The sequence below is a fragment of the Poeciliopsis prolifica genome, unplaced genomic scaffold (assembly GCF_027474105.1).
Source record: "Poeciliopsis prolifica strain line A6 unplaced genomic scaffold, Auburn_PproV2 SCAFFOLD046, whole genome shotgun sequence".
NCBI classification, from domain to species: Eukaryota; Metazoa; Chordata; class Actinopteri; order Cyprinodontiformes; family Poeciliidae; genus Poeciliopsis; species Poeciliopsis prolifica.
The window spans coordinates 597,390-619,386 of record NW_026562421.1 but is presented as its reverse complement, the minus strand read 5'-3'; the positions used below and the strand labels follow the sequence as shown (position 1 = coordinate 619,386).

At 38.6% G+C, this 21,997-nt stretch overlaps 2 protein-coding genes across 4 annotated transcripts; both read right to left on the bottom strand.

Annotated features, from left to right (window-relative positions):
- Nucleotides 1-203: 203 nt before the first annotated feature.
- LOC129377135 (excitatory amino acid transporter 3-like) lies at nt 204-8,229 on the bottom strand. Its single transcript, XM_055056895.1, has 13 exons — nt 8,178-8,229; nt 7,654-7,794; nt 7,290-7,382; nt 7,092-7,203; nt 6,893-6,935; nt 6,744-6,806; nt 5,725-5,906; nt 5,477-5,584; nt 4,512-4,634; nt 4,225-4,419; nt 1,555-1,689; nt 1,081-1,185; nt 204-564 (listed from the first exon to the last, which is right to left on the bottom strand). Exons 1-13 carry the CDS (start codon nt 8,224-8,226, stop codon nt 408-410), a joined length of 1,506 nt encoding a protein of 501 aa, XP_054912870.1. The 5' UTR covers nt 8,227-8,229; the 3' UTR covers nt 204-407.
- A 1,490-nt stretch (nt 8,230-9,719) lies between these two features.
- LOC129377179 (excitatory amino acid transporter 3-like) lies at nt 9,720-20,718 on the bottom strand. Of its 3 annotated transcripts, none has more exons than XM_055056957.1 (13): nt 20,557-20,718; nt 19,665-19,805; nt 19,356-19,448; nt 19,163-19,268; nt 18,864-18,906; nt 18,711-18,776; nt 17,602-17,789; nt 17,247-17,354; nt 13,166-13,288; nt 12,882-13,076; nt 12,615-12,749; nt 12,149-12,253; nt 9,720-10,040 (listed from the first exon to the last, which is right to left on the bottom strand). In XM_055056957.1, the coding sequence occupies exons 1-13, from the start codon at nt 20,609-20,611 to the stop codon at nt 9,893-9,895; spliced, it is 1,506 nt and encodes a 501-aa protein (XP_054912932.1). In that variant the 5' UTR covers nt 20,612-20,718; the 3' UTR covers nt 9,720-9,892. The 3 variants fall into 3 exon arrangements, with proteins under 3 accessions (XP_054912932.1, XP_054912934.1, XP_054912933.1); XM_055056959.1 differs by having other exon boundaries at nt 13,166-13,234; XM_055056958.1 differs by having other exon boundaries at nt 17,614-17,789.
- Between the last annotated feature and the right edge of the window lie 1,279 nt (nt 20,719-21,997).

Sequence of the window (21,997 nt, the reverse complement as noted above, 5' to 3'; positions counted from 1 at the left end):
GAAAACAATAGGCCTTCGCAGCGCTTAGCTGCTCGGGCCTAATAAGAAACAGTACAGAAACAATAGGCCTTCGCAGCGCTTAGCTGCTCGGGCCTAATAATAATAATAATAATAAACAGTAGGAAAACAATAGGCCTTCGCAGCGCTTAGCTGCTCGGGCCTAAATAGAAATATAATAGGTTAATTATATTCACATAAAAATACTTTTATTATATAATTATTAACAATTTAAACACGAATAAAACATTACTACACATGTAGATAATTTAAAAGTTGCAAAAACCAAAGTAAATAAGAAACTAAATACAGATGAATAAAATGATATAACCCCATCCTAATAAACATAGGCAAACAAGGAAATGATCAGCTCAGACACCCCAGCATGAGAACATTCCTATCCTGAGGTTTCAGGTTGTTGGTGTCACTATGGTTCTGAGATGATGCCCTCTCGTAGGTGAAATGGAACTTGAAAGGGAGGAAGAGGTGGAGGGGATGAACTCTTCATCAGAGTCCAAAACCGATAAGTCCAGTTCGATGTCCTTGATGGAACGAACCCTATCAATGCTAACAGGTAAAATGGAAAACATGGTCAATAATGTTCAAGACAAACTGGGACTAAAGTACCTCTTGTCTTATCCACTTAGTGTAAATGACTTATAACAACCCAGCAACTAGCACATATGAAGAGCTCTCCATACAGCAAAAGTAAAGGGCCAGGAGAAACTAATGGGACAGCCATTTCGGATTCTAGCGACAAAAACCTTTGCTGCTGTACTTCTTTTTTTGTTACATTTGAGGCAGGATTTGGAACTTCAGACAAAATGTCCATACTGGTCTAGAGTCCAGTGGAAAAAATTTAATGACTTTAAGTTGTGCACAGGCGGCATCCTATCATGGTGTTAGTCTCAAATTTACTGTTGCCTTTGAGAATGACCTATTTGTTCAGTCTCAGTAGTGGGGGTCATACACCTGTGGAAGCCACTGGAACGCCTGAATTCAACCATTTGGATCAGGGAGCTAATACTTTTGGCAACATTGTGTCTTTGCAAATGAACACATCGTTTTAATGATTTTATTTACCTTGGTACTTTTTCCAGGCTTACAAGGTCATCATGCCACACATGATTGGTGATAGCAACACCAAAGACATTTACCATCACATTCACCACGGTAATGAAATGGTCTCTGAAGGTAACAGAAGAAAACAAACATGCTTGTCAGACTCAACTATGTTTTTCTTGAAGCTTTTCTCTCCCTCAATCTACAACAACCAGGTGCACCAGGTCTTCTAAAGCTCAGATTGTTGTTGACTTCATTCTCCAGCTGTAGTTTTATCAATCATTACCACACAAGCTCTCCTCAGGATTTCTCCACTATTAGGTTATCCTAGAAATTAGTTTATAATGAAAGTTAAAAATCATGTTCTGGTCAAGAATAATTTCAAACTGTCTGATAACAGACCAGCATAACTCCATCCAGGGTGACCTCACAGTTTGATGGTGAAAGTACTCTGTAAACACAAGTAGCAGGCTTCGAGAATTACGTTGAACCTACAGAATCCACTCCACCCCAATGAGAAGGGGAGCATTCTCTGCAGGCAGTCCCACAACTTTTAGAATCAGGATAGTGGTCACAGCTCCTGTTGTTGGGATCCCTGCAGATCCAAAGGAGACAATGGAAGCTGTCAAGCTGCAAACCAAGCATAGCCTCAATTAGTATCTCTGTCCCAGCAACATAAATGCTACAATATGCAACTTTATCAATCCTTTCTTATTTTCTAGTTGCTTCAGTTCAAAATTTACAGTGAAAATATCTAAAAATATTGTGAAACACCCCAAGATTAAAGTTTTAGAATTAATAGAATGCTTAGTCTTTGACGTGCTGCATCAACCTTTATTGCAGCCACCACTCTGCCCAATTCAGCTTAACGATTGTGATTCTACTTTACCAGCTGCGAACCTAGACTCAGGTTTTACAAGTTGGTTTTTTGTTCATTTGATTTTTTTGCACCAGTTACACCGATAAGTCGCAGATCAATAACCCGCCGCAGCATCAGCCACTGATCAGTGTAAATCAGGTTGTGCTGGACTTGTTCGTTGTCATTTTTACTGATGGGCTCATTGAGGTTAAGTAATATTGAACAAGTTGAATATAGAAAACATCTAGCATATATATAAATATATATACAGTTAGGGCCAGAAATATTTGGACAGTAACACAATATTTGTGAGTTGGGCTCTGCATGCCACCGCATTGGATTTGAAATGAAACCTCTACAACAGAATTCAAGTGCAGATTGTAACGTTTAATTTAAAGGGTTGAACAAAAATATGTGATAGAAAATGTAGGAATTGTACACATTTGTTTACAAACACTCCACATTTTAGGAGCTCAAAAGTAATTGGACATATAAACATAACCCAGTTTTTTCTCAATATTTTGTTGCGAATCCTTTGGAGGCAATCACTGCCTTAAGTCTGGAACCCATGGACATCACCAAACGCTGGGTTTCCTCCTTCTTAATGCTTTCCCAGGCCTTTACAGCCGCAGCCTTCAGGTCTTGCTTGTTAGTGGGTCTTTCCGTCTGAAGTCTGGATTTGAGCAAGTGAAATGCATGCTCAATTGGGTTAAGATCTGGTGATTGACTTGGCCATTGCAGAATATTCCACCTTTTTGCTCTGATGAACTCCTGGGTAGCTTTGGCTGTATGCTTGGGGTCATTGTCCATCTGTACTGTGAAGCGCCGCCGTCCGATCAACTTTGCAGCATTTGGCTGAATCTGGGCTGACAGTATATCCCGGTACACTTCAGAATTCATCCGGCTACTCTTGTCTGCTGTTATGTCATCAATAAACACAAGTGACCCAGTGCCATTGAAAGCCATGCATGCCCATGCCATCACGTTGCCTCCACCATGTTTTACAGAGGATCTGGTGTGCCTTGGATCATGTGCTGTTCCCTTTCTTCTCCAAACTTTTTTCTTCCCATCATTCTGGTACAGGTTGATCTTTGTCTCATCTGTCCATAGAATACTTTTCCAGAACTGGCTGGCTTCTTGAGGTGTTTTTGGGCAAATTTAAACTCTGGCCTGTCCTATTTTTGGAATTGATGAATGGTTTGCATCTACATGTGAACCCTTTGTATTTGCTTTCATGGAGTCTTCTCTTTACTGTTGACTTAGAGACAGATACATCTACTTCCCTGAGAGTGTTCTGGACCTCAGTTGATGTTGTGAACGGGTTCTTCTTCACCAAAGAAAGTATGCGGCGATCATCCACCACCGTTGTCTTCCGTGGACGCCCAGGCCTTTTTGAGTTCCCAAGCTCACCAGTCAATTCCTTTTTTCCTCAGAATGTACCAGACTGTTGATTTTGCTACTCCAAGCATGTCTGCTGTCTCTCTGATGGATTTTTTTCCTTTTTTTCAGCCTCAGTATGTTTGCTTCACCTCAATTGAGAGCTCCTTTGACCGCATGTTGTCTGGTCACAGCAACAGCTTTCCAAATGCAAAACCACACACCTGGAAACAACCCCAGACCTTTTTAACTACTTACTTGATTACAGGTTAACGAGGGAAAGGCCTTTTGAGTTACTTGCAGCCTTTGGAGTCCATTGTCCAATTACTTTTGGTCCCTTGAAAAAGAGGAGGCTCTGCATTACAGAGCTATGATTCCTAAACCCTTTCTCCGAATTGGATGTGGAAACTCTCATATTGCAGCTGGGAGTGTGCACTTTCAGCCCATATTATATATAAATTGTATTTCTGAACATATTTTTGTCAACAGCTAAAATAACAAAACCTGTGTCACTGTCCAAATATTTCTGGCCCTAACTGTATATGCAAAATCAGTTCATACATTAAATGTTTTTTCCCATTTTATTGACGACCCACAGTCACGAGGAGCATGCTCTCATAGAATGGCAGCCAGTTTAGTTAGTGAGAGGTTGCGCAATCCCAGGTGAGGCGCCAAGCATTTGAATGGGAATCCAGTGATTTTGAAGAAAAAATAATCAGAATTGCTTAAGCTAAGTGAAAAATTGGTACTTTATAGTACAAACCACAGGGTGAAAATAGCAATATGAGATTTTATTGTTATATATAATTTTTCCATTTTTCCTCCCCTTACACCACGTCACTAATGTTACCCACTTGGCAAATAGCTGATCTTAACAATCCCAACACGCACCTTTTCTCAATTCCATGCACTTATATGAAGTAGCTTACCAAATGGCGATCATCTGCCCGACATCCAGAGTGATATCATGGAGCTGGGCAATAAAGATGGCAGCGGACACTTCATAGAATACCGTTCCAGACCTATTGACGCTGGTGAGAATGGGTAACATAAGGCGGCAGAGTTTCTTATCCATCTTCACGTGTTCTTCACAGCTTTGCAAGGTGATAGGCAGAGCGGCGGCGCTTTGGTAGAAAGCACATCCTTTATTGAGGAAACCGTTCACATGAACAAACTAGAGAAGTGTCATGCTTTTTCAACAAACAGAACATTTCACCTGGACGCGACGATAAATGCTGTCGTCAAAGCTCTCGAGACATGTCTAATAACATGAAAAGGGTTCTTTCTGGTGAGAATGACGTAAAACATGGGGAAAACAAGGATGGCTTGGATTGCTTGCCTGAACAACAGAACAAAGTCACACTTAGAGTTAGAGGTGCATTAAGTATTCACTGGTTGTTAAACATTTATTCATACATTTATACATGTCATGGTAAAGCCTGACAGATCAATGTGTTTGGAGGGATTTTATATGATATGTGATGCATTGCATACGTTTGTCACATTCTTCTCTGCAAAATAGCACAAGCTAATATTTAGTGGAGAGTGTAAACACACAACTTCTTGCCACATTTTACCAAATGGCTAAAGGTCTGGACTTTTTCTATTCAATTCTAGCACATGAATAAGCTTTGACCTAAACCAATTATCTCAAACTCTAGACCTTGTGCGTCAGTGTACTGCAACTTTTAGATGTTTCCTTAAACCCATAAACTTCATCACCAACAATCAGTCAAGCTCTTCAGAAATCTGCTAATTTTCTGTAGATGTAGTGTAGTTTCTTATCTGAAAGCTTGGTATATTGTTTTAGAAATTAACCCTGATTTAAACTTCTCCAGATGTGTCTGCTGAGTTTCTTGATATTTATGATGCTGTTTATTCACTCATGTTCTCTAACAAACCTCTGAGGCCAAAAACAGAACTTCTGAAGGGAAATGCTTAAACTGAACCAGTTGTTTGGAGGAATCAGAGTGATGAGGCTGACAATAATTGCATTGATGAAAAGTGATCTCTAAATATAAATGAGGAAAATCTCAGTAAAATCTGTAAAACTGTTCTGTAAATATATTCATTGCACTTTTTTCTTCTCCTTTCACTCATGTAGAGTTTAGTGCTGCTAATTCAGGAGCAGTGGTATCAATTTGGTACCAAAGATGAAAAGGAAAAGGCGGTTGAACATACCCTGCCATAACCACTCCGACAAACTTTGTGAGCTTCAGGACAGCGCCCCAGTCATGCACATCCAACACATGTTCTGTGATCAGGAACAGAACTCCGATTGGAAAATACCTGAAACAAAAAAAAAAAAAAAGGTTTAATTGAAAAGGTGTTGCAAATATATTTTAAGTTAACTATTAAGATTCGAAGCAGCTGTGTAAATAGAACTGGATATGTAAAAAAATGTCAACTCAGATATTGTCTGATCTTACCACAAGATCCAGTTGACCATGATTTTTACGGCATCATTGAGGCATTGAATGATCTCCACAGTGGTTTTTGCCATTGGTCCAATCCTGTTTAACAAGATGCCGATGGCAAATGACCAGATGACCAGTCCTATCATGTTGGGTCCATCAACATACCCGCCTATTAGTTTTGTCTCAGTGTCATTCTGCACAAAAAAACACAAGTATGGTGGCTTCAGCTACCTGAAAACAATATTGTAGGAGTACATCACCTTGTTGGACAATGCATGTCACTTTTTCATAAGTAAAAATAAAACCATTGACTTTAATGTATTTAATATGCATATCTTTTGTAAAAGATATGCATCTGTATAATTGTGAAATGGAAAAGCACAAATTCAAGGGTTAAAAACCTTGAATTTGAACCCTTTAAATTATTTTTAAAAAGTAACAAACACAAGGGAAGTGGAGCCAAATGGAATGTAGAAGGGAAACCAGCAAGGAGTGACTGAGGAAGAGGTGAATCACTACTGTTTGGTTGCATGCTGAACAAAGATCTGGGCTGATGAGCTAATGGATTGCAGGTGTGAGGAGAGAAAGCAGAAGACAGGCTGAGGAGAGAGAAAGAGGAAGTGGCACCAGGGGCGAGGGAGAGCAGACTTGAGACTAGGAAATAAGAAAAATAATGAAAATTAGAGTAACCAAGGAAAGGACAAGACACAAAAAATATATAACTAGAAACACTAAGAAGGAATTGATGTAAAAATAGAAACAAAAAGTAGGTATGGAACACAAATAATGACAAAACAAAAAACAAACACAAGATCCTGACAGTAAGAGTGTTTGCAAGGTTGTTTGTCCTAATGTTTGTTCAATGACAATTGTGGCACACCTTACTGTCACATTGGCAAACACCAGCTCCCCATTCAGGCTTTAAATTAGAAGAAACTCAAGGCCATTCATTTCTTCCTCTTCAATTTGAAGTTTGTGGCTGTAAAATGACGACTCTAGAATGAAAGCAAAGATCAAAAGAAAATACTCACCATGTTTGGATCAAGTATGGGGTCAGGTTTTTTTCTTTTAACTTGAACAATCTCAGTCTTGTACTGGGAGAAAAAAAGAAACAGTGCTAAACTCCCAGATTCCAAATGGGAAATTACACAGTGAGCTGTAGGCCAGAATAAAAGCGTACCTGCTCATAGAAAGCCTGGAAGAAGCTCTCTGGAACCATATTCCTATGTGAGTAAAAGGAGAGTCAGGAAAAAACTGAGGTTAACATTAAAGCCATCTCACAAAAACATAGATAGTTGAACTAATAGTAGTCAAACATGATAAAGTCTTAAATTTAGCATACTAACAGAAAATGCAGAACACCATAAATTTTGTCTCACCTTATAAGATCCTGCATGATCACGTGCAAGACGAAGCTTGACACATTTTCTTCGTCAATCTGTACATTCTGTTTTCCCCCACCAGGGTGGATTGTAATAGTCAGAAGTATTGCTGCAACACAAAATATCAGACAGGATGTCAAAAGCAATAACACGGTACAAACTATAGCGGTCTTCATAAATCTATTTTAAATTTACCGAGAATTACGGCTATCATGGTAGAGCCACAGATGAAGGCTCCTGTGATGAAAGCTGTTTTCTTGGACACTTTGGTGTTTAATCCAGTTACTCCTGAGAAAAGAGAGCAGAACCAGAATTTCATCTGAAGGCCAGGAAATGAGCAGTTCATGTATGTCCTAACAATAATCAAAATTTAATTTAGTTCTACTGTTTAGTTATAAGAAATAAATATAAGAATATCAGATGAGTCTAATATATCAATACAGATATAATCACCTGTTTCAATCAACATTTATACAAAATATCCTCAGAAAGATGAGTGAGCATCTTTTCAAGCTATCTCTATTACAATTATAAGTTGATACATTAATATTCAGCTTGCCTGCAACCACGCTTGTCACGATGAGGGGGAGACCAAACATCTGAAGCACTTGTAGAAGCACATCCCCTGGTATTTTGATCCACTCTTTTAATTGAGCAGTTATAGGAACTACGGCCCTCAGGAGAAACCCCAGGCCTAAACCTGTCAGGCAGAAACAAAAGAAAAAAAAAGAAAAAAAATTATAAATAGAATATACATGTATGAGAAAAAAAAAATCAAAACTTCCACATCTAAAAACAACCTAAACTGTTGCATACTTTATACCAGCCTTCATAAATAACTGAGAGTGCTTTAATGCAAATAGTGAATGATATATTTTGCACATATTATTGGAGTTTATTTCAGTTTGTTTATTGGCAACTTTGTACACTTATGCTGATTAAGTAAAATAAAAAGTTGGTCATCAAACAACAATCTGACAGTCACAAACAGCATGTCATTTACACCATACATTACTGCTATTTTTTACATTGCAACGCTGTGAACAATACACAAAAAAAGTAGAAAAAAAAGTAAGTACTTACCCAAGGTGACTCCTACCATGCATAAGGCCTGAAGTAAGCTTTCTTTCATTGTTTTTATTTTACTGTTGTACAGTCAGACAGATGCACTAGTTACTCGCAGCTGTTCAACACATTTGTCACACTTTTCAAAAAATGCCCAGCAAAGCATGTTCGGTCTCTATGGATACCTTGGTGAAATAAATAACACTACTTCAAATTCAAATTCAAAACTATCTTCTTCTTTGAAAAGGGAAATTAAATGTTGTTGTGACTCATATTAATTAAAATTTTGTAGATGGTGATGGCTGTTGGCAGGACAGATCTCCTGTTGTGGCCTTGCACACCACTGTGTCTTATAACTGCTTAAAAATAAACAACACCATGGCGTAAAAACTGTTATGAGTTATTTAGACCACAAATTTGGTGGTATTTCAGATACATTAATTAAAACAAAAACTCATCAAAAATTACACTGGGTTACTAAAAAATATATTTTTGGGAAGTTGTCTATGCTTTTTCAACTGAATTAGAATTATTTTGCACCACTGAGTCCAAAAATGATATCCATTCTTCTCAGGTTGGGTTTTTATTCTAATTTGATTCAAAGAAATCCGGTCTTCTGACTGAATTGTTTACATTTTTGTGACATCAGTTCGTTTTCGTTAATATTTTTCATACAGTGAAGGTTTTAGGACAAAACAATTGTTTTCTAACAGTGCATATCAAATGTTACACACTTAAATTTCTGTGAATCGACTAGTAAACACTGATAACTGATGCAAGTGAACTGAACATTACGTCTTCATTGTGCAAAAGTCTCCATCTCTTTTTAGTCCTGACGAAGTCTCTCCCCCTGCTCATCACTCATTGATCAGATTCTCAGGAAACCAATTAATAGGTGAGAACAAGTCATGCATTTTGATGGTCATGTTGCATCCATCGTTCAGAAAATTGACCCGATTGAGAACAATTTGATTTTTGGATTGAACACATCAAAATGACCCCAAATTTTATGTTAAAAAACAGACAATTATATGGCTGCTGACCAGTGTTATTGACAGCGACTGATATGAAATGTTGTTCTCATGACATGTTTTTCAGCCATATTATCCAGTCCTATTCACACCATTTATACATATCCATGAATACAAGTAATAACAGAAATAAATTACTTGTACTACAAAGATTTTTCTAGAACAGCAGCAGAATGACTGACAATTTATTAAGATAAGTTCACCTCAAGAAATTATTTCATGCAATGTTCATACGTTCATTCATAAAATTGAAAATTTTATTAAATTTAATTATTTTTAAAATGAAAGCAGTACATTTGGTCCTAAAAAACAAAGGGTTTTATTTCCAAAGTAGTATTATATCAGTCAGTGAAACTGTATACAGAGCAGTTGTCATACACTGAAGTGTATCTCAAAATTGCAGAGGTTACAAACAGAAAGACAGGCATTTAACTACTAGACACACAATGCCAAGAAAACAAATAAAACAAGTAATTATTTATATTAGACCTATGAGAATTAAGAAATTGAGTTTTAGAAGACAAGGAAATGCGGCAGCAGATCTTTATTGAGAAAACACTGGAGAAGTATTTCAATAAAGACAAAATACTAGAAAACTAGAAAATGAAGTACTAGAGAACTTGAATACAAATGAAAATGTATGCAAACAAGGAAATTATCAGCTCAGACGCCCCAGGATGTTGACGTCCCAATCCTGAGGTTTCAGCTTGATGGTTTTGATATGGTGCTGAGATGATCCACTGACGAAGGTGAAATGGATGTTGAAGGGGAGGGAGTGGCGGGGGGGTTGATCTCGTCATTGGGCTCCAAACATAGCAAGTCCAACTGCATCTGATTGATGGAACGAACCCTAACAGGCAAAATGGAAAAAAAAAAAAAAAAAAAAACATGGTCAATATCGATCTGGACAAACTGTGGCTAAAGTACCCCATATCTTTCCACTTGGTGGAAATTTCTTATAACAATCTATTTTCCAGATTTATCTTCACCAGAATTTGTCGCAATGTTTTATTAAATATTTCAAAGGAAAGTACGACAAACTGGAGACACCCTGAGCACTTTTTAGATCATTGTTATGTAGGTCTAGAAAGTGAATAATGCACAGACCATTAACACAGTTCAGAAAGAGATGTGCACAATGTTGACAAAGTATTCACTTGTCTCCCTTCACACATTCATATCTGAGCAAAATCCTAATCTCAATCAATGCGGTTACATATGATGTGTGCATACCGGTAAAGTTCTTATACCCCAAACTTACTCATCAATGTCATGGAACCTGCTTTGTGCACTGGTGCAAAGTTATGTGAGAACAGACAGAAGCCAATTTCAAATATGCAAAAATGTGATGAAGCATTAGGAGTTTCTTTTACTAAAGCAAATGGGCCTAGTCTGGTGAATGGTCCCAAATAATGAATCCCACCCCGCCTTCCTGTACACCTCAAACACTGTTGACAGACAAGAGCAGCTGTCCCGACCTCTCACAAACTCAGTTTCAGGACATCAAAGTGTATTATCATTTTCACAATAATGAAAATGTTAACTCTGCAGAGTAAAACATTAAAAGCAGGACTGAAAATACAAAAATGTGTTCAGAAACAGAAACAAATGAACAATAAAACAATAGAAATAAAAAGTATATTTGAACATTGTATCTAATTCATGAATAGAACAGTTCCTGCTACAATCAGAGAAGGTTATTCAGCTCAGCAACATGTGGCATTAAAATCTGTTGCCAAGTCTATAGGTTTGATCTTCTGTTGTTCTTTGTCTTCTACTTGAAGATGGAGAACTTCCATCTTCAACTCTCCATTCAGTTTTGACCAACAGCCCTAGCCAACAGTCCATTTGAATTTCTTTCTATTTTATGTATGAAAATTCATAAAATGGACAGATAACTGTTCTATTTTATGATAACAGTCTCTAAAATAGACTGTTATCGAGCTGAATTAGACTACTATTATAGTCTATTTCATGATAGACCAAAGCTAAAACAGATCATGTGCCAGAGGTGTTTCTTTTTCTTTTTCTTTTCTTTCCTGAGACAACCGGGATGGACTGAACTCATATAGCGCTTTTCCAGTCATTTTGACCATGCAAAGCACTTTACACTAGAGTCACATTCACCCATTCGCACTCACAAACGCACACACATTTATACACTGATACGCAGACTGGTAGGCAATTTTGGGCTAAGTAAATTCTGCAGAGTTAAATCAATGCTATGCCAAGTCTATTTGGTCCTTATCAGAATTGGTGTTTTATTTTAACTCTTTTCAGTTATTTCAACAAAAGTTTGAGTAGTTATAACTTTTTCAAGTGTTAAAACTACTTAGTTTCTTGTTGAAATAACTGAAAAGAGTTAAATTAACACCAATTCTGATAAGGACCAGATAGACTCAGCGTAGTGTTGATTAACTCTGCAGAATTTACTGTGCCTTGCCCAGAGGCACATCGACATGTGGCAAGAGGAAGCTGGAATCAAACCTACAACCTTCCAATCGCAAGACGACTACTCTGCCATACAAACACAGTCGCCCTAGTGTTAATTGAGGGTGGAGAGGGAGCAGCCAATAATTTGATGGAAGCGATATCAACCGGAGGATCTTCTTGCAGGCGGCTGGCATATGTAAATACACTCAGAGGTAAAGGACCAGGAGGGAGTCTAAGGGGAAAGTCTTTGCTGCACCTTTTTTGTTACTTTTGATGCAGGATTTAAAACTCCAAACAACACGTCCACACTGGTCTAGAGTCCAGCAGATGAAATATATACAGGTGGTATCCTATCATGGTACCATGCTCAAATTCACAGTTTCTTCTGAGAGTGACCTATTTGTTCAGCCTCATGTATGAAGTCCACTGTAACCCCTGAATTCAATGTTTTGGATTTCATAAGCTAATACTTTTGCCAATGTGGTGTCTTTCGAAATGAAAAGATTGTTTTATAATTAAATGTACCTTATGTCATTGCTCTCCTCTTTCAGCTCATTCTTGCACATTTGACTGATGACAGCTACACCAAAGCAGTCACTCAGTACATTCACCATGGTGGAAAAATGGTCTCTAAAGAGCACAAAAGAAGAAAAGAAACACACTGTCAGACTCAACTATGTTTTTCTTGAAAGTTTTCTCTCTCTTACTCTACAAAAACCAGATGGACCAGCTCTTCTCCAGCTCATGCCATCCCTGTTAACCACATCCATCTCAAAGGGTAATTATATCAATCACTGCGAAACATGCTCTCTACACAAGTAACGGGTCCTAAAACCCTTGTTTTGCAAGTTAAAAATCATGTCTTGGTCAAAGCTATCCATAAGTGTTCTCATAGCAAATCAGCATAACCCCATCAAGAATGACTGGACAGTTTGATTAAAGTACTGTTTTGAACAAGAGTAGTGGACTGTGAACATCAAGTTGAACTTACATAAACCACTCAAAGGCTATCAGAATGGACACACCCCTTGCAGGCAGTCCCACAGCTGTCAGAATCAGGATGGTGCTTGCAGGTCCCAACATCGGGACACCTACAGCTCCAAAGCTGGCAACAGCACTTGTCAAACTGCAAACCAAAGATTGCTTCCATGAGCATTTCTATCTCAACTACAACACACTGCTGTATCAAAGCCTCTCCTTTTAACAATCCCAGAATTCACATTGTCTCAATTCCAGACACATGTAGGAAGCAGCTTACCCAATGGAGATTATAAGCTGGGCATTCAGGTAGATTTGAGATATCTGGGCAATAAAGACGGCAGCGATCACTTCGTAGATCGCCATCCCATTCATGTTGATGGAGGAGACGATGGGCAACATGAGACGGCATAATCTCACATCAACCTTCATTTTCTCTTCACAGCATTGAAGGGTGATAGGCAGAGTGGCAGAGCTTTGGTAAAAAGCACATTCTTTATTGGTGCACCATTTGTATGTATACGAGAAAAGTGTCCATCTTTGACAACAAACAAACTAACAAACCTGGATGCCATGGTGAGAGCGTTTATCAAAGCCTTGTCAACCTGCTGGAAGACCACAAAAGGGTTCTTTCTGGTGAAAATAAAATAAACCAAGGGAAGAACAATGAGGGAATGAATTCCAAACCTGAAAGAGACAACAAAGTCATGCTCAGTGTTAAAGACATCCAAAGCAAAACTATTCACTAACATTCAACTTTGACATTAATGGAAACAAGCAAAGCTAGTTTCCACGAGCTTTGCTTGTTCATAGAACCACTATTTGTCACATTCTTCTTTACAAAAGAATAGAATAAAATAGAATAGCATAGAATAGAATAGAATAGAATAGCATTTATTGTCATTGAACAGGATTCAACGAAATTTCTATTGCAACTCCCGTGCAAAAAGTCAAAATATACAATATTAAATAAACAAACACACAATAATAATAATATATACAACTAAAATTAACTAAAGGCACTCAACACACCCAAAGAAGAAGCAGCAGGTCCAATTATGGTAAAGTGCAGATGATGTGACAGTGCAAGTGCAGAACAATATGGCTGTGTGGGGGTGGGGGGGGGTGTATGTGAGGTTATGATATGTGTGGGAGGGGGCGGCAGGGAGTAATGGCTCTGACGGCTGTGGGGAAGAAACTGTTTCTCAGTCTGTTTGTTGTAGTCCGTATATTCCTGTACCGCTTGCCTGATGGCAGCAGCACAAACAGACTGTGGCCCGGGTGACTGGAATCCATGGCTATGGATCCAGCTCTCTTCTTGACCCGGCCTATGTAAATAGAGTCCAGGTCCGGGAGGGGGCATCCCACAATGCCTTGTGCTGTTCTCACCACCTGTGTCAGTTGTTTCCTCTCCAGTGCTGTGCAGCTACCATACCACACAGTCACGTTGAGGCAGAGGACGCTCTCGATCGTTGCCCTGTAAAAGTTCACGAGCAGCCGTGAGGAAAGTCCAGCACGTCTCAGTTTCCTGAGGAAGAAGAGCCTTTGTTGTGCTTTCTTCACCAGGTGGGAGGTGTTGGTATTCCAGGAGAGGTCAGACGTGATGTGGAGGCCCAGGAACTTGATGTTGTCCACACGCTCCACCTCTTCTCCATCTATGAGAAGGGGAGTGTGACCCGTCCTCCTGGACCTTCTGTAGTCCACAATGACCTCCTTGGTCTTCCCTGTGTTCAGCACCAAGTTATTGGCTGAACACCACTGAGTGAGCTGCAGAATTTCCTCTCTGTAGTGGGTCTCGTTGTTGTCTGAAATGAGACCCACTACTGTTGTGTCGTCGCGCGAACTTGAGACTGGTGGGGTGGATGGCAACGCAGTCGTGTGTAAACAGGGTGAAGAGAGCTGGGCTGAGAACACAGCCCTGCGGTGTGCCTGTGTTGAGGACCAGTGGGGACAATGTTGAGCCACCTATTCTCACCACCTGAGGCCTGTTGGTGAGGAAGTCTCTGATCCAGTGGCACAGTGAAGCAGGCAGCCCCACCTTGAGTAGCTTCAGCACCAGCTTGTCTGGGATGACGGTGTTAAATGCTGAGCTGAAGTCTACAAATAGCATCCTGACGTAGGTGTTGGGATGCTGCAGATGGGTCAGGGCTGTGTGCAGAGTGATGGAGACAGCATCCTCTGTTGACCGGTTCGCTCTGTAGGCGAACTGGAGGCTGTCCAGGTCTGCAGGGATGAAGTGTCTGATGTACCTCAGAAGAATCCTCTCAAAGCACTTATGATCACCGGGGTCAGAGCGATGGGCCGGTAATCGTTCAGGCTGGTGATGGTCGTCTTCTTCGGTACAGGGATGATGGTGGAAGACTTGAGACACTCAGGAACCATGGTGAACTGCAGGGACAGATTTTCAGCATCTGGCCTGACACCTTGTCCGGTCCTGTAGCTTTGCGGGTGTTGATCCTCCTCAGGGTGGACGTCACCTGGTGCTGCTGCAGGACGAGAGGCTGGTACTGCTCTTCCAGTCGGGGTAGATGTACAGCTTCTCTGCTGCCGAACTGTGTCAAAGCGGGCAAAGAAGCTGTTTAAGGTGTCAGGCAGGGTGGGGTCGCGGCTGGTCAGCTGAGTGCTGTGTTTGTAGTCTGTCATGGTCCTGATGCCTCTCCACATGCTTCGGGGGTTGTTGTTGATGAAGTGTTCCTCAATCCGCTGTTTGTACTGGAGCTTGGCCTGCTTAATTCCTTTTTTCAGTTCCGACCGGGCCCTGCTATAAGCCAACCTGTCTCCAGATCTGTAGGCAGCATCCCGGGCTTTCAGCAGGGCCCGTACTGTGCTGTCCAGCCATGGTTTCTGGTTTGGAAACACTTTTATGGTCTTAACAGGGAGGACAGCATCGGTGCAGAACTGAATATAGGACAGAACGGACGATGAGTATTCCTCCAAGTCTGCTCCGTCCCTGAACACACTCCAGTCTGTGTGCTCAAAGCAGTCCTGAAGTGCAGAGGAGGCCTCCTCAGTCCAGACCTGAACTATTCTGGTGGTCGGCTTAGTTCTGCAGGCCAGAGGCTTGTAGACATATGCTTCACAACTTGCCACAGATTATCAAATGAATATAGGAATATACTGTACTTCGATTAGGCAATTCTAGCACATGAATACGCTGCAATGTAAAGCTTTCAATTCTCTCTTTAGCTGCAGGTTTAGTCGTTGTGCTGAGAGAAGATGGATCTTCTCTGCCCTTTACAGACCTTTGAAGACCTTTACAAACCTGCCTTTTACAATTAGTGAAAAGGGCAGACAAGTCAGCACTTCCTCTCTGACATGTCTGCTGAGTTTCTTGGTCTTCATGATGCTTTTTGTTCACTATTGTTCTCTGACAAACCTAACATGGTTAGGCCAGTTAAGCCCCTTTTCCATTAAACTGCCTCTAACAGGTACAGTACTGGTCTGCCCTGCCCAGATTCACTTTCTTTAGAAAATTCGGTGCAGGTCTGCCTGGCTACTGTCAGATTAGTGTACCTACTTTAGGATAGTACCATCTGTAACTTACCAGGTACAACACTAAATGATTTGATTGACAGCTGACTACATTCTTTAATTGGTTCACAATTACCTCATGGAAAACTCCAAAAAACCATAACAGTTTACCTGTGGACCACGAACATACCGTCTGCTATCAGACAGCTGCTAAGTACAGATTAGCAATTCTAAATTTAATCACAAGCAGGGTCAGGAACAAATGCATTAAGTTTTGAAGCATAATGACTGTAATTTAGCAGCTTGTCTCTCTAAATAATGGGAAGCAATAAAGAGAAATGGTGCAGCTGTGCTTAGCTTTCTGACGAGGCTGCAATTTGGCACTGAGACTACATAATATTAGCTATAGAGTGATGCAAATTATATATATATATATATATATAAAAAAAGTTCATGCATGAACAGTCGGTTTACATCTTTTGACTGCTTTACCTAAATCCAAAATGTTCCACATTAAAAAAAAAAAAAAAATGCCAGAATGTATTTACGTTTATATGTATGGCAAAATAATCAGCTGATCCGAGTCTTTATCATTATGTTTGGGGCAGCAATTTCTATTTAATTTTTATAAGGTAAAATTAAATATTTGGGTTTATTTGTGTCCATCAGAACCACAACCTCAGGTTCTCCATTGTTGAGCACTGCTACAATCATCAGTGGAGAGTTGATCACAGCCCACCCACAATAACGAGAAACAGAGCATATAATGGAGAAGTTTATTACCTAAGGTAAAACTGAACCGCTCATTTACTGATTAGCGCACGACTTACCAGAGGAAAAGTGCTAACTATGACAGGGAACATAACTTTATATCAGTCACGTCTCAGTGCCATTTTGCGCCAAAAAACAAATTAGGCTGAATGACAGAGTTTGGTTGGTTAGGCCTAACAGAACATTTGAAGGGAACTGCTTTAACTGGACTTGACAGTTGAGGATAGCAGAGTAAATAGATTGACAATGATTGTATTCATAAGCACTGATCTTCTTCCTGAAATTAGTGATACTGTTCTGTAAATACATTCAACTGAATTTCTTTCCTTCTTAGTTAGAGTACAGTACCTCACCAGCAGTGGTAAATTTGGCAACAAAGTTGAAACAGACACAGTGGACATACCCCATAAAAACGACCATTATAACCTTTCCAAGTTTAATGAGAGCACTCCACTGTTTGATTTCCATCACGTGCTCTATCATCAGGAAATAAATTCCAATTGGCATGTACCTGGAACAAAAAACAGTAAACATAAACAAGATTAAATAAAACAGACGTTTCAGATATATTTTAACTAACTGTTCATTAAGAAAGGAAACTTTGTCCCTTGTAGATACAAAAACTGAAACCACATTTTAATCATACAGAACTGATGATGTACTCTTGTGCTTGACCTGAACTAATTAAGGGAATGACTTTATTTTAAAAAGCAATCTAATTTTATTAAAGAGTAAAATTATGTGGTGTTTGATCTTACCACAAGACATACTTGAATATGATTTTTATTGCGTTGTTAATTTCTTTAGCGGCCTTTACAGTGACTTTTGCCCGGGGTCCCACCCGGTTTAAAAGGATGCCGAAGATGAAGGACCAGACGATCAGTCCTAGCATGTTGGCTCCATCAGCATAACTGCCCATCATTCGCAGCTCTGTGTCATTTTCCGACTGGAAACACAAATATGCTGACTGTAACTCCAGGAGCAGTTTTGTAGGTGTACCACACCATGTTGGAAAATGCATATCACTTTTCTGCAATAAGTTGCACTAAAGGCTTAAACTTTGATGTATTTGATTTGGATTTATTTTTTGAATGACCAATCCAAAATATTGCAATAGTTGTGAAGTGAAAAGAAGAAAATCCAAGGGTTAAAAAAGACTTTCCATATAAAAAGAACAATAATAAAAAATAAATGTGTATTTAGCTAAACTTTCTGTAACCCCTTCAGTAGCCATGTACATGTGTGTTAATTTGCTTTCCTTCTGCAGAGCCGGGAAAGCCGCTCAGACATTTTATGGGTAGATGGATGGAGTTAAATTTATAAAAATATAAGTTGAAAATTAGGACAGATCTTCCGCTTGCAGAAGAACACACACTCTAAACATAAAACCAGATCTACAATGGAATATTTCAGGTGAAATATCCATCTATTGGATCCATGTAGTCAAATCCAGCCCTAAATACATCAGAAAATTGGGGGCAAGATGAGAAAATTTCCCAAAAAACATTATTGTTGGGTTAACTGGTCTTGTCTTAACCAGTGAGTATGAGTATTTGGATGGTTGTTTGTCTCTGTCATTCTCTGATATGCCCCTCTCTTCAATAGGATGGCACAACTGCCCTCCTGTGTGTTGAAAATAAACACTACTTCTCCTTTCAGGTCTTAATTTAGAAGAAATTTAATCCAACCCATCCTTTAACTTCCTATTCACTATCAAGTACTTTTTTGTGTTTGTTGATTACTTTAAATTGAAACAAAATATATTGAAGTTTATGATTGTCATGTGACGTGAGAAAAATCTCCAGGGTTATAAAGACCTTTGGCAAGTGCTCTAGAACAAAAACAAAGTTCAGAAGAAAATACTCACTATTAGTGCTGACCTAAAGACAATCCTATTGTCTATTGGATCGACCTCAACAACTTCTGTCTGGTACTGGGAGAAAACATAAACTGTTTGGAAACTTTCCAAATTCAACATGAAAAGTTACACAGTAAGTTGTGGAGCTGAATAAAAACATACATGCTCGTAGAAAGCCTGAAAGAAGTTCTCTGGAACCAAGTTCCTATGCAAATCAAGGGAGAGTCAGACAAAAAAAAAAATTGAACTTGTAAACGTTAAAGACAAATAAAAAACATGAGCATGTTATTTTCACCACTATGAGTTCCACCTTAGGAGTTTCAAATTATGAATTTCATATCATAATTTCACATAAATCAAGCTAGTTTTAATAGTTGTCAGAGACAATAAAAATCTCTATTTTTACTTATTTATGTAGAAAACTATAACCAAGAATTTTGTCTAAATACTTATTCTCTCACCTAACAATATCCAGGAAAACCAAATGCATGGAGAAGTCCTGGACATGCCATTTGGTTTGTTTAACTGTGTCCCCACCAGGCTTAATCAGGAGCACTAGAGTCATTCCTGCAACACAGTCTCAGGCAAAATATTAGACACAATACACACAGTGGAGGTCTTAATGTACCTATTTTAAAAACTGTTAAAGGTTACCAAGAGTTATAGCCAGAGCGGTGGTGCCACTAATGTACATTAATGTGTAGATGGCTGTTTTCCCAGACAAGCTGGTGTTTAAATCAGTTACACCTGAAAAAAGAGATGAGAATGATACGTTCACCTGGTGCCAGAGCAATGAGCAAGACAACACACCAGTTCATGACTTTCTAAGTGAAAGCCCAAATGTCCTAACTGATCTTCATCTTTGAACACTTTTTAGTCACAAGAAGTAAGTGGTGAGAGTTTGAGCAACATTTACAGAGAGCATCCAGAAAAGGTGAGTATCCAGATTCATATTTAGCTTGCCTGCAATCACGCTGGTCACAATGAGGGGCACAGCGAACATCTGAAGCAGGTTTAGAAGCACATCTCCTGCCATTTCAATCAACTTTTCTGCAATCTTACTGATGGGAAAACGAACTTTGAACAAAACCCCAGTGCCTATCCCTGTGAGGGGAAAAAATGACGAATATAATATATGTAAAAAAAAAAACAAAAAAACAAAAACATCAACCTTATAAAAGCCATAAGAAACAATTGGGAGTGTTTTAATGTAAAATAATAAACTACATACTGTATTTCGTAGAGATGTTTTTCAAAACGATTTTTTTTTCAGTTTATTGTGTATAGTTCTGTTGTGCTGATTGATATTAGCCAATACTTGGGGGTTGAAAACGTGTGAAAATGCCTTCACACAACAAACTTAATATTACATTTATGAAACAAGTACTTAGGTTGCTTGGCAGTACTTGGCAGTTGCATTTAAGTCTTTCCAATTGCTACATCCATGTTTTAACATGAATACGCTAGTTTAGATAAAGCAAAATGTCTGCAGGCAAAGCAATATTCTACATATCTAGGGACAGAGAAACTAACCAGTGAAACTTGCTCAATGTTTACTAATTTTTTCCTCTGTCCTCTCATGAAGAAGCAAATGTAAAGCTGTGACCGACAAATCAGTCCACATTCAAACTTCAGCTACACCTCAATAGTGTCAGAAGAACATTCATTAAAAAGACATTAAACATTTCTCTAGCTACGAAGCTTTCACATTTTAAATATATTTTCACTAATTTGAGTTAAACATGCTATATGGCATGGCGGCTGGAGGTTATGTCAGTTTAACTGCTAACCTCCAGCTCATGAAGCAGCAATAGAAATAGGATAATCAGCAGCAGAAAAACATGTCAGTACTCACCCAAGAAAATCATACACAGAGTAGACCTCTGAAATAAGTCGGCTATTAATCTCATTGTTTCACAGTGGTCCAATAAGCTGAGGCAGATGGGGCAGTCTCTCACACTTGTTGAAGACAATCAGTTGCTGTTTTGTGGCCAATGCTGACATTTGTTCCCTTTTACAAAAAATGCCCTGAAAAACATATTTGGTCTCCATGGAAACCTTGGTAAGATATATGACATAACCTGAATACTTTGGAATTATTTAAAAAAAAAATACATTGGGTTTCTAGTCATTTGGTGTGCTTAAAAATCAATCATGTATTGATTGAGTCAGTGTGATTGATTAATTTGTCAAATATTATTGTTTAAGTGATTTAAGCAGTTTCTAGTTTAAGATAACCTTGTTGTTCATTTTGGCAGCGAGTCCTAAATTCAGTTTCTTGGAAAATACAAAGAAAAGCATCTCTGGTCTCCAGGGATACCTTGATTTTTGTTCAAAAACAATATAAAATTGTATACTAATTTAAGAATAATAGTAAAATGATAGTGTGTTTCTAATAATATATCTACATCTCTAAATTGTTTAGTTTATGGGGTGTTTTTTATTAAATTTGAGCAGTCTGAATAGCATTGCTTCCTATGCATTTAGGCTTTAACATAATTGCAATTGGACTGAATTGCAGAACAACCAAATTCCAGAACAGCTTCATCCCTCATGCTATAAGACTACTAAACTATTAATATTTTAATTGAATATATTTATATTAATACTTTTTTATTATTCCTTATTTATTGTGTTATTATTATTATTATTATGGGATCCTTGCAATGACATTTTGCCCAAAATATACATTTTAAGTGTATCAATGAATGGAAATAAAATCTGTCTATATCTATGTCTACATTCCTGGAGAAATGTCAGGATGTTTAACTGTGGTGGAGGGACCAGGATAACATTTCTTTTGATTTGAGAGAATCTATTCAATTCAAAATTTAAATTCTGATGTTCATGCCCCAACAAATGATGGCAGAAGAGATGACGCTCTTAACAACAGACTGATAGAAGATCTGCAGCATCTTGCTGCAAACCTTGAAGGATCTTAGCTTCAATAAGTCCAGTCTGCTCTGAACCTTCTCATAGACGCGTCACTGTTGCGTCTCCAGTCTTTTTCATTAAACTTTCATGTTCAATGAATTAGAATACTGAAAAGTTTTAACTGCTTAAGTGAAATACATTATATAGATTAATCATGCCCAGACTGATGTTAAGTTTTAATTTTGTCACATTCATTTTCTGGGCGATTTTAGAGAATTTATGGAAGAAATTGAATAATTTATCTCCTTTTTCATTAAGCTAATTAGAAGAGATAGTTTCATGTAGTCTTTTGTCCATTTATAAAACTCCCTCTGCTGGTCAAAGCCTGCTTCTCAGCCAACTCTTTTATAAATTAGTAATAC